General features: G+C 37.6%; 1 protein-coding gene across 3 annotated transcripts in view; it reads right to left on the bottom strand.

The window, feature by feature from the left end:
- The window catches only part of STK38L (serine/threonine kinase 38 like), an 83,434-nt gene that overhangs the window by 27,593 nt on the left and 42,264 nt on the right, over positions 1 to 13,577 (bottom strand). For all 3 annotated transcript variants that reach the window (XM_047066200.1, XM_047066199.1, XM_047066201.1), the window contains exon 2: positions 2,916 to 3,060. In XM_047066200.1, coding sequence (XP_046922156.1) covers positions 2,916 to 3,049 — 134 coding nt within the window. In that variant the 5' untranslated portion in view covers positions 3,050 to 3,060. The remainder of the gene's footprint in view (positions 1 to 2,915; positions 3,061 to 13,577) is intronic.

Raw genomic sequence — 13,577 nt, 5'->3', positions numbered from 1 at the left:
TTGCTTTTCTAGGTATAGTCAAGTTCAGGTACTCATTGTTTTTAAATGACACCACTGAAGTAAGTGAAAACTAAGCACTGTGGGGATGGGGAGGAAGGCGGGATGACGGGATGAATTAAGTCACTAGGAACTAGGGAGATGGCTCTGATACAAATTTTGCAGCTCATTTCCAACAGAATATTAAGCATTTTATTTCTATCGTATTGGTTTTTCCTGAATATGAACCTGAGAGTACTCTTCCTAATTGGTGTTGGACTATGTTAGAATAGGACTGACTTTCCAGGATTTAACTACATGGGAGAGTATCTAAGGGTTGAGGATTGAAATCATCAAATACATTTTTTAGTATTTGTCCTTTACGATAATATGTCTGAAGGTAGGCACTTTCCTAACCCACATTCTTATGGAAAATTCATAACAAAAATATCTAAAGCCTGTTCATAGATCAGCACCCCAATGGCAACAACACGTAATGACATGTTCTCTGCCTACTTCGTCAACATTTGTAATAGACATCTTGGTGCTTATCATACTGATTTTAATCTTTTATTTACACACTGTTCTTCTAAGCCCAACCCTTAGAATGGAATAAGCTCTGTGCCTGCTACCATGCCCCTCTGGGAGCTGCAAGGCTGCTTGCTGAATGATTTTGAGCTTTCTCCTCTGTAGAGAGAATCCACAGTGTAAGGGACCATTCATCTGGGAAGGCCTATCAATATACAAGCAACTTCACTCTTCTGTCACATCTCTACTGTCCCCTTTCCTCAATCCTTGCCAAAACCAACTCTTCATGAAATTATCCCTGACTCTGGAGAGAGAGGCAGTAGCCTTTGTACGTTTCCACCATATCTAAACGAGAAGACCTGTGACTTCCTGTGCACCTTTCAAAGAAAATAGTTTTCTTCCTAAATGCTCTGATGTTTTGTTCTGATTGGTACTCTATTTGGCTTATGTATTTATCCAGTTAGTTAAGCCTTAAAAATTTATCACATGTAATCCTAAAGTCCAAGCTTTTAATAACTACGAGCTGACTGTTTAATATGATTTCCATGGCACCAAGCTGCAACTGCCTTTTTTTTTTTTTTTTTAAGTTACAGCAGATACTTTTATTTTTACTTTCCTTTGTTTGGAAATAGAGGGCAAAACTGAATTACTCAAAGATTTCATCAAGAAAAGACAACAAGCCTTCAAAATTCTGATGCATAACTTAAGTGTCTGCTTCCTAAAAAAGTAGTCTTTCTTTCCCTGGTTCTCTTCTACTTCGTTTACTCTCCTTGGCGACTGGATCATTTCCAGAGACTTTCATTGTATTTACAGTTAATGTAATTACTCATATGTTTGCATTCATTTCTAACTGATTGCGTGGTCTCTATTTGTGTCGACTTTTTGGCGTTTCAGCTTTGCTTTTTCCCTCACCTTATTTTCAACTGGGGTTTTGTTTTCCTCATTTCATTGTTTTCCTTTCATTAGTTTGGAAGTTACAAACTCTGTTAGTCTGAAATGAATCAATCTTTACCCCTCTGTACGTCGTATCTCTATCATGGAGATACACAGATCTCTAGCAACACTTTAATTCCACTGACTTCCCTCCTGACTGAGAGCCTATCATTGGGAAATATTTTAATCTACTTTAAAAAATGTATAAGACTTTATCATCGTTTTTTTTTCATACAATTTGTGTTGAGATTTATCCACACATTTATATTTAGCTCTGTTTGTGATCACTTTCCTTCAGCCTAAATTGAATCTTCTGGAAGTTCTGCCAATGGTGAACTCTTAGTTTGACCTGCCTCTGCTCCAACCCCTTTCTTCTCCTCCTTTAGGAACTTGGGTTAAAGATACGTTAGCTTTCCTCACTCTGCTCCATATTTAACTCTCCTTCATATGTTCCTACTCTGTGTCTCCAGTTGACTTCTGAATAATTATTGAAGTTTTATTTTCTGGTTCAATTCTCTGTTCAGCTTGTCTGATATGTAGTTAGACCTATCTGACATTTCGTCTCTGGCTAGTCGCCACTTCTGTCAATCTTTCTCACTTCTAAATTCTATTCTACTGTTGTTGTCATGATCCTAATTCAAGCCTCCTTTCCACACGCTGGGACTACATCATTAGCCTTTCCTGTTCCTTCTCTCTCTACCCACAATCCATTCTGTACATCACAACTAAAGTACTCCTCTAGAGAAACACCCATGATCACTGATTCTGTTCAAAAATCTTCAAGGCTCTCTACTCCCATGAGGATATCTACATTAACAAAGCAGTCAAGGGTCCCAGGAAATGCTGAAATCCAGCATGAGCTAAACTGGCTCTTGCTTGACCCAGCACTGAAGGTGATTTCTTCTGTCTGTAATATCCTTCCTCCTGCTCTTTTATCTCTTCCTTCTCCATTTTCTGCATGTATGATTAATACTGTTCCTTAAGAGCTCTGATAAATGCCACCACCATTTATGAAGCCCTCCCAGTTGCTTTACTCAAAAGCAATCTCTGCCTTCTTTGACCTTCTCTTAGTGATGCTTCTCACTGTCATGTAATATTTATGTGCATTACCTGCCTTAATAGAGTTTTCTGAAGGCAGAATAACACGTCATTAATGTTTTTATTCTTCCACCCTTATTCCCACTATACATGCTTTTGGATTAGAATTAACTATTCCTATAGTATAAGGATAGATTATAATTTCACAGCTGGGAATGTTTTATTTAAAATATCATTGACATGTGATAGAAGGATATGGGTGCAGAGGACAAGAAACCATTCTGTTAAGATAATTAGAGGCACTGTCATAGAGGAAACCTAAAAACAGCATACAGGGACCCACAATATTCATATTATTAATGGACAATGTGTTTACACTCCACTTGCAGCATAAGAGCTTCTTAAACCAAACAGAAAATTCTGATTAGCCTTTACTATACCTGGTCTCTCTCTCTTCATGCTGTAAAATTAGATTGCTGTAAAAATTCTCCAACGTGAGCTTGGCCACAGTCACTCTTTCCCGGGTATGGTTGCTCATAGGAAAGGAGGCTGCAGTCCCTGCCGTCATTGCCATAGTAACAGACACTGAAACAACATATAAACACAAATTGTTCAGTAGAAAAACACTTTCTGTCCCTCATAGTAAACTCTGGAGACGGTTTAATTCCTACGAAGCAAAACTTTACCGTAACAGTTAAAACATCCAAGTTTTCCACATTATAAAGAAGACAGTGCTAGTAAAGAAAGAGGAAGATACACTATTCCCAAAGCAATAGAAATTAATTTTGTGTTGGCAAAACCAGGGATGAATAAGAGTAAGGAAGCACCAATCCACACACAACATGGACACATTTTATACAAAAGGCTGTAGTCAACAAGCATTCAGAACAAGAAAGGTTCGATGTATTTTGTTGTTGTTTTATTGATCACTGCAAAAAAATCCACAAGATTTGGCTAATACATATGCCTGCACTCAATGTTAAGTCTCCTAAGAGTTAATGTAGTTCAGCTAAATAGTAAGAAGCAACTTCTAGAATATAAATTCTATGAAACATGAAGCAGTGGATCAAATATGCACACAAAATCAGTCTGAAGTAATTCTTATGTATATGTTTTATGGGAAAACAACTTTTCAAAACAAGCCCCCTTTGGATGGAGTCCAGGGTGCCCTATTTCATTCTGAATTCTATGTCATTCCAAATAGCTCTGTAACAAGGTCCAGTATACGACTCCAGACTATAAGGTCCATTTCATTTTCAAATGATACTCATTTGAACCAGGCAGAAAACAGAAATGTATGAATCAAGCCAGGTGACAATAGGGATGTTCTGTGGCCTTAACTGGGCCTTGCGGTCTACTTAGTCACTCAAGTGCCATCTTTGAAAAACCACCTGGCAAGCCAAACATAGTACTGGTTTGAAGAAGATAATTGGACAATTAGACAAGATAAGGAATGTAGCAAAATGACTGCTTCACAGGGGGCACAGACTGAACTGTGATGGCTGCTACCAATGGGTGGCACCGACCATAAGAAACTTGCCTACTACAGTCTACATCTGGACCAAAAAAGACTAGGATGGTTCCATGCATTAAGGAGGTTTTTGCTGATCTGGATGGAGATCATAACAGACCTAGAGAAGATACAGACTGCCAACAGTGAGCATCCAACGTTGCACTGTTAGCTGGAAAGTATTCCCCCAACCTATACCCCAACACCCAACTCTCCCTAATTACATGAAGATACAGACCTCTGTGTATGGATTTGAATGGCAGTAGACTCCAGGGATAATGGAATGGACCAAAAGACCTTTCTTGTTCTTCAACATCAATCAAGTCAAGTGCAGGTTAATAGTAAGTTTACCTATGACAAATTCCTAGTTCTACTGCCCTCTTATTGGTTTTACATCTCAAGGTACTACAAGAGTCTTAAAGTCATTATGTCCAAATACAACATTATTATTTTAGCCTCACAAACTTGTTCCTCTGTGGACTACTCTAAAGATTTTTAGAACAAGAAGTTGATTGTGTCACTTGTTTAAAATCATTCATGTCTCTTCACAGCCTACAGCAAATCAAATTAGCTTTGCACGATAAACAAAGGCAACTCACATACACTGAATGGTCGTGCCTATCAGGAATTTTGTGATATTTTATTCACTGATTTCTCCCCTTTTCCTCCAGAGGATTCAAGAGAGTGGCACTTTCTATGCATGACTGCATTTCCTCCTTACAACAGCCCTGCAAGGTAAAGAACTGAAGCTTAGAAAGGTCACATGGCACGGCACCTGGGTGGCTCAGTTGGTTAAGCGTCTGACTTTGGCTCAGGTCATGATCTTGCAGTTCGTGGGTTTGAGCCCGCATCGGGTTCTGTGCTGACAGCTCTGCTGTCTGGAGCCTGCTTCAGATTCTGTGTCTCCCTCTCTCTCTCCGCCCCTCCCCCATTCGCACTTTGTCTTTCTCACTCAAAAATAAACATTAAAAAAATTAAAAAAAAAAAAAAAGATGTAATGAATTTAACTCCAAAACCCAAAGGTGGATACCAAGTAATGAAAAACAAGTTCCATATGTATGGAATGTATGTGTATGTGTATACACACACACACACACACACAACTATATAATTTGATCACGATTAATACTTTCCATTCTAGTTATACATACATACCTGCAAATATGTATACTTTGTTTAAAAACCAAAGCAGAGCAAAACCTGTGTCTACTCAACAACTTGCAAAGTATTGAGCACACAGCAGGCATTCAGTAAATGATGATAACAACTCAACTCTAATGGATTTTAAATTATATTTTCACATATAATAGTTTCCTTTGGATTAAAAACTACAGAATCATTAGTGTTATGTGAACGTTCAGAAACAAATCCTACTTGAAGGATACAATTACAGAAAAAGCAAATATCCCACCCCTGATCTCAATTAAATAATATCTTTTAGAAAGTAGCCTTAAAAAGAAGAAAAAATTCTTTCCTTCCAGCCAGACAAAATAGGCTTTAAAAATTCCAAATTAAACAAAACCAAGAACAGAAGTGACCAAATTATTACAAAGAATGATCTAGATGAGTGGCACTTATTATATTGCAAATTTATTCCTCTAATGGATTTAACACTGTTCTTTGTCTATTACTAAAGCTCTTTCTTTCCTCAGAAAAAGAACAGGATACAATTTGCAAGTCTACAATTCCTGGACTGATAAAAACAACACTAGGTGCCCTTGAATTTCCTGTTCACGTGTTTTCTCCAGACTCCCCTATTCATTAATGGAGACACTACCAATAGCTAAGTCCAACATTCTTTCGTTTATCAAGCCTGGGGAAAGGAGATAACAAATCTGGCACTCAGGCTACCTATAAATAGATGTGGTGTCTCCAACCATTTACCATCAAACTTCTAAAGTAGGAAAACAGAACTGCTTTACCTGACTGGCAAAACATACTATTTAACTGGGGGTTTCACCCTAGTTGCCACACACTACATATCAGAGGAAAGAGTATCCTTAATGCTACTGTATTGCCTTATAATGTACAATTGTTTCTACACTCATTTAGTTGCGACCAAAAAGCCCCAGGCTACAACAGATTGGATACCGCATATACCAGGTCCCTAAAGACACAGCAGCCACAGCTTCTTTTCTCTGGGCAGTATAACCTGAAGAGCAAGAAATTCACTCAGGTGAGGGTTCCAGGCCCAGCACTAAATTTTACTAGTTGTAGTCTTTCCAGCTAACATTTACTGCAAATTTACACTATAAGCCAGCACTGCACGGATTACTGAGAATACGAAGAAGGATAAAATAGAGTCCCTGCCCTATTCGTGATCTTACAGGGACACAAAGAAGGGAGAAGTTGGCTCTGCAAGGGTTTAAGAGTAGTCAGAGGTTTAACAGAGGAGGAGATACTTGAACTGCAACTTGGGGTGAGTGGGGAGGAGTAAGGGTTCACAAGTCAGATGGACAGGGCAGCGGAGGGAGAGGTGGAAGGGCACCAAAAAGACACAGATGGCTTGAGTATATTCAGTGAAATAGCAGGAGATGAAGGGGGAAGGACAGCTAGAAGTCATGATAAAATACCTTTTTGCCATGTTAAAAATTATCCTAAGCACAAATGGGAGTCATTCAGGGCTTTTAACTAAGTGAAAAGTGACAGCCAACAAACAACATTACTCAGTGCTTACCCAAGTAGCAAGAACTCTTCTAAGAATGTTCCTTGTTTTGATGCAGTTAATCCTCCTGTCAGCAACAAGACCCTAAGACCTGACCTTTACTGCCCACCTGCATGTGCCCACCCACCTTTGTCCCACATTTTCCTTAAGTTCTTTCCAGCTATCTCCTCACTCAGGCAAAGGAGCCAAAGGGCACAGCATCCATTGATGGAAACCAAAACTACCCCTCAAGCTATAACGACTGCCAGGGGGAAGAACTTCGGAGGCCCAGACCAGTTTGAGCTTAACCACTGGCTTATACCTGTGCAGTTGGACCATGCGGTGACCGACAGTGACCTCTACCTCACTCTAATGCTAAATTCTCCACCTGAGGAGGAGCACAAGCCTCACTAACATAACCTATAATGCATGTCTAGGCATGTTTCCTTGAGGCACATGTGTGACCTTATGCCTGCTTCACATGCGATGACAAGGGTTCCCTTTCTAAATATTCATCCTAACCCTAAATAAAAGGAACTCATTCACTCTTGCCTGGGGAATCACAGCTTTGGACGTTATTCCCCCACGATCTCTTTATTTGCTGCAAATATAGTTACTTTGTATGACAAGTCCACCCACTGTAGTTTCTATCTGTAAGTCACCAAGGAGCAAACTCATGTCAGTTGGGTTACATAACCACCTCTGAAGTCCGATCTGACTGGTACTTCACGTGATTGTGCTGGTACAGGGAGGTTGGCAAAAAGTCTGGGAGGAGATTACATGGAAGGAATATAAATCAGGTTAGGGGGACTCAGTAACAGTCATGGGTTACAAACTGTGGCTCTGGTCATATTTTGTTTGGTTTGCACTGTGACTTAGAAATTAGAAGATTTCACATAAGAACTCAGATTTCTGGTTCTTCTTGAAAAATCAGATTGGTCAAATATGAGCCCACATTACTGCCTGGAACAGAGAAGCAGCAGCCCCCTTGTAAGACAGGGCATAGTGCCAAAGCCCACCAACTGTCTACTCCCTTATGCCCAGCATCCTTCACGCATCTTATTACCTACTTGCTTCTGGTAAGTGTTTGAAATTACAATCTTTGGCTTAGTATAAAACAATGAGGGCCTAATTTAAGATAGTAGAGGCTCAGATATTTAGCTGGAAAGACTGAAATCTATAATTACTTCTGGGTTTCAGATTTGGATAAGTGGGTAAATGGTGATATCATCAATAAGAATAGGAATTATAAGAAGAGCTAACTTGGTAGGGAAAGAAAATAAGTTCGTCTGATTCTGAGTCGTTACCAGACTCAGTTTAAAATTTGTGCTTTTTTTTTTCTTTTTTAAGTAGGCTCCATGCCTAGCACAGAGCCCAACATGGCACTTGAACTCATGACCCTGAGATCAAGACCTGAGCTGAGATGAAGAGTTGGATACTTAACCAACTGAGCCAGCCAGGCACCCCAAAATTTATGCTTTAAAATGATAATTAAAAATTTTGTTAATGTTTATTTTTGAGAGAGAGACAGAGTGCAGCAGGGGAAGGGAAGAGAGAGAGAGAGACACAGAATCCGAAGCACGTTCCAGGCTCCAAGCCCTCAGCATAGAGCCCAACACAGGGCTCGAACCCACGAACTGTGAGATCATGACCCAAGCCCAAGTTAGACACTCAACTGACTGAGCCAGGCACCCCTAAAATGATAATTCTAAAGATTTACATTTAGAAATGAAAAATAATCCTGTTCACAAAAGTAGCAAGGAGAAGGGGATAAAGAACAACATCCATAAAATACCTAAGAATCCCATTAAAAAAAAAAAAAAAAAAAAAAAAGATTGGCCTTTCCATGAGGAAATCTAATCATACACTGTGGAAGGAAGGGAAGAATTATTCAATTAATGGTGTTGAAATAACTGGTTATCTATTTAAGCAAGTCAGATGTTCATTTCATTCCAAAGGGCAAAATACATTTCAAATGGTTCAAAAGGGCGAACATAAAAACTAAAAAGGAAAAAAAAACAACAACAACAGGAAATAAAGTAAAAAGAATAAACTTCAAAAAAATTACCAGAAAATACAGATGAGTAACTGTCTGATCTTTGAACTGATAAGAAATGTATTCAAAAGAAATCACAATAAAAATCGTGCCAGGCATCGTTATACAAAAATTTAGAATATACATATATGGATATCAAACAAGATTTAAAGGACAGTATTGGGGGGAAAAACTGCAAAATAACAATGTGTATTAAAAGTATACTGAAGTATAAAGATATATGCTAAAAATAAATTCATTTCTTAAAATGTATGAAAAGCATATAACATATCTTTTTAAATATTAAAGTTGTAAAAAGAAAATAAGAACCCTAATAATGAATGAATAATACTGATTGACAATATATAAATAAAAATAGCTAACTTCCAGAAAATGTTCAATTTTCCCAAGTAAATCAGACATGGAAACTTTAAAATAATGTATATATTCCCTCTATGAAAAAAGCCATAATTTAGAGGGGGCAAACCCTCCTGGTCCAGGCTACCATGAGATGACTTTCTCATATACCATCTATGCTTGTTTGTGTGGATTCTTCCAGCTTTACAGAGATGTAATTGACACTGCATAATGTTAAGATGTACCAAGTAATGATTTGACATATACACACATCATAAAATAATTACAATAAGGTTAGGTATCCATCAAATCATATAGTTGTAATTTTTCTGTGTGTGGTGAGAATTTTTAAGATTTACTCTCTTAGCAACCTTCAAATATACAAAACAGTATTGTTAACTATAGTTACCTTGCTGTATAGAACATCACCAGAATTTAGAATTTACATTTTGTACACTTTGACCACCTTTCCTCATTCCTCCTCCAACTGCCCCACCCCTGAACCCACAGCAACCGCCAATCTATTTCTAGTTCAATATTTTTTTAGGTTCCACATAGAAGTGATATCATACGTATCTGTCTTTTTCTTTCTGATTTATTTCACTTAGCATAATGTCCTCCAGGTCCATCCATGTTGTCACAAATGTCAGGATGTCCTTTTTTTTATGGCTGATTGATATTCCATTATATCGAAATACCACATTTTCTTTATTCATTCATCTATCAGTAGACACTTAGGTTGCTTCCATGTCTTGGTTATTGTGACTAATGCTGCAATGAACAGAGAGGGGTGTGGCTATCTCTTTGAGACAATGATTTCACTTCATTTGCAGATACCTAAAAATGAAATTACTGGATCATATAATAGTTCTATTTTTAACTTTGGGGGGACCTCATACGAATTTATATTTCCAACCAACAATGTATAAGAGTTTCTAGTTTTCCACATCCTCACCAATACTTGCCACCTCTCGATAATACCCATTCTAACAGGTGTGAATACCTCACTTCCAAAGAATATCTTCAAGCCTTTTGTCCATTTTTAATCATATTATTTCCTTTTCTTGATACTGAATTACATGAGTTCCTTGTATATTCTGGATATTAACCTCTGTCCTAGGCTTTTCTTTGTTGGGAGATTTTTGATTACTGATTCATTCTCTTTCCTTGTTATCAGTCTGGCCAGATTTTCTATTTCTTCAGGATTTGGACTTGGTAGATTGTATGTTTACAGGAATTCATCCATTTCTTCTAAGGTTGTCCATTTTTTTGGTGTTTAATTATTCACTATAGTCTCTTATGATCCTTTGTACTTCTTTTTTTTTAAATTTTTTTTTTAACGTTTATTTATTTTTGAGACAGAGAGAGACAGAACATGAATGGGGGAGGGTCAGAGAGAGAGGGAGACACAGAATCTGAAACAGGCTCCAGGCTCTGAGCAGTCAGCACAGAGACCGACGCAGGGCTCAAACTCACGGACCACGAGATCGTGACCTGAGCCAAAGTTGGACGCTTAACCGACTGAGCCACCCAGGCGCCCCCGATCCTTTGTACTTCTATAATATCAGCTGTAATATCTTCTCTCTCTTTTCTAATATTATTTGATTATCCACTCTTTTTTCTTGGTTAGTCTAGCTAAAGGTTTCACACTTTTGTGTACCTTTCCAAAGAACCAACCAACAGTTTTGTTAAACTTTTCTATTGTTTTCCTATTCTCTACTTCATTTATTTCTGCTCTGGTGTTTATTATTTCCTTCCTTCTGCTAACTTTGGGCTTAGTTTGTTCTTCTTTTTGTAGTTCCTTGAGTTGTAAAGCTATGATATTTGAGATCTTTCTTTTTTCTTAGTGGATGCATTTATCACTATAAACTTCTCTCTTAGAAATTCCTTTGCTGCATCCCATAAGTTTTAGTATGTTGGGTTTCCATTTTCAGTTGTTTCATATTTAAAAATTGTTTTCTTTTGATTTCTACTTTGACACATTTGTTGTCTATGAGTGTGTTGTTTAATTTTCATATATTTGTGAATTTTCCAGCTTTCCTCCTGTTCACTGATTTCTAGTTTCATGTTACTGTGGTCAGAAAGATACTTGATATAATTCTAATCTTCTTCAATTTGTTAAGACATATGTTGTGAGTGTTTTTTGTTTTTGTCCGTTAGGTCCATTTGCTCTAATGTTATTCATATCTACTATTTGCTTATTGATTCTCTGTCTGGATGATCTATCCATTACTAAGAGGAGGTATTAAAGTTCCCAACTATTATTGCATAGCTATTTATTTCCCTTTAGTTCTGTTAATATTTGCTTTATAGATTAGGTGCTCTGATGTTGGGTGCATAATTATTTACTATTGTTATATATTATCGATTAATTAATCCTTTTATCATTACATAATGACTTTGTCTCTTCTGACCATTTTTAGTTTAAAGCCTATTTTGTCTGATTTAAGCATAGCTGCCCCTGTTTTCTTTTGATTACCATTTGCTTGAAATATCTTTTTCCAACCCTTCATTTACAGTCTGTGTGTGTCCTTAAAGTTTAAACGAGTCTCTTGTAGGCAGTGCATCATTGGATCTTGTCTTTCTAATCCATTCAGTCATTCTGTCTGTGTCTTTTTATTGGAGAATTTATTCCATTTATGTTTAAGTTAATTAATGATAGGTAAGGACTTAATATTGCCATATGTTAATTGTTTTGTTTTGTAGATCCCTTGTTCTTTGTCCCCTCTCTGGCTATCTTGTTTTATGAGTGATGACCTTTTTTTTGTGGTAATATACTGTGACTCCTTTATCATAACCTTTTGTGTTTCTACTATAGGTTTTTCTTTGTGGTTGTGGTTATCTGGAGGCTTATAACACCCGATTTGAAGCTAGTAACAAATTTAACAATAACACTAACAATTATTGTAGTTATGCTTATTTTTACAGTGTTTATTTTCTAACATTTAAGAATGTGGCCAGTGGGTTTTACACATTTGTATGTTTTTATGATGTTAATTAACATCCTTTCACTTCTGCTTGAAGAATGTAACTTTAACATTTCTTGTAAATTAGATCTAGGGGCATTGCTTTTGTTGATTTGGGGAAATCTTTATCTCTCCTTCATTTGTAAAGGACAGTTTTAGGGCATATAGGATTCTTGGTTGACAGGTTTTTTTCTTACAATATTTTGAATATATCATCCCATTGACTTCTGGACTGCAAAGTTTCTTTTGAGAAAGCCACATATAGTCTTATGAGAACATCCCTGTACTGACAAGTTGTTTTTCTCTTACTGCTTTCAAAATTCTCTTTTTCTTTGACTTTTGATCAAATAATTACTGTGTCTTGGTAGCCCTTTCAGGGTTCAACCTATTTGAGATTCATTGTACCTCCTGAATCTGAATCCATTTCTCTCCCCAAGTTTGGGGAGTTTTTTTGCCACTCTTGCTTTAAATGGACTTCTTTCCCTTTCTCTTCTTCTGGGCATTCATAATAATACACAGATTCAAAATACATATTTGCATCTCTTTATTGTGTTATATAAGCCTGTAAGACTTTCTTCACTCTTCATTTGTTTTCTTCTGTGAATAGATAATTTTAAATAACCTATCTTTCAATTCATTAATTCTTTTTTTTCCTGCTTTGTCAAGTCTGCTGTTGAAGCTCTCAATTGAATTCTTCAGTTCATTATACTCTTCAGCTCTAAGATTTCTGGGTTTTTTAAAAAATAGTTTCTATCAAAAAACTTCATTGAACTTTTCATTTTGTATGTGCATTATTTTCTGAATTTCATCTAAGTGTCTGTCTGTGTATTCTTGTAGCTCACTGAACTTAAGAGAATTATTCTGAATTCTTTGTCAGATAGTTCACAGATCTCCATTTCTTCAGGGTCAGTTTTTGGAGTTTTATTAGTGTCATTTGGTGGTGTCATGTTTACCTGATTCTTCACATTCCTTTTTTTTTTTTTTTTTAAGTTTATCTATTTTGAAAGAGAGAGAGAGAAAGAGTGTACATGGGGGGAGGGGTAGAGAGACAGGGTGAGAGAGAGAATCCCACGCAGGCTCTGCACTGACAATGGAGCTGTCTCAATATGGAACCCAAACTCACAAACCATGAGATCATGACCTGAGCCAAAGTTGGATGTTCAACCAACTGAGCCACCCAAGCATCTCTCTTCATGTTGTTCCTTGATTCCTTGTGTTGGTATCTGCCATTTAGGTAATTGGTCTCTTTCCCCAGATTTTATAGGTTCAGCAGGAAAAGACCTTCACCAGTCAGCCCAGCTTGGGATACTGGACAGATCAGCTGGTAGTATCCATGGGCAGGTAGGACTTGCTATCAGGATCTCTAGTTGGGTGAGGCTGCTGCCCACGCTCTGACATTAGGGTGGGTGCTACTAGCTGGGCTCTGTGGTTGCCTGAGTCTGTTGGCTGGGTTCCATATTCAAGCGTGGCCAATGAGAGGGCTCCCTGACCAGGTGGGGCCACTGGCTGAATTCTACAATTACCTTTGGCCAAGTGTGGTCACAGGTTGTGTTCCCTGGCATAGTGGTGCCACGGTTGGACTCCCAGATT

The sequence above is a fragment of the Lynx rufus genome, unplaced genomic scaffold, assembly GCF_022079265.1.
Source record: "Lynx rufus isolate CCGP_SWC_20201006 ecotype Redwood Valley unplaced genomic scaffold, mLynRuf1.p SCAF_7, whole genome shotgun sequence".
Classification (NCBI taxonomy): Eukaryota; Metazoa; Chordata; class Mammalia; order Carnivora; family Felidae; genus Lynx; species Lynx rufus.
This window is presented reverse-complemented; position numbering and strand designations above follow the sequence as displayed.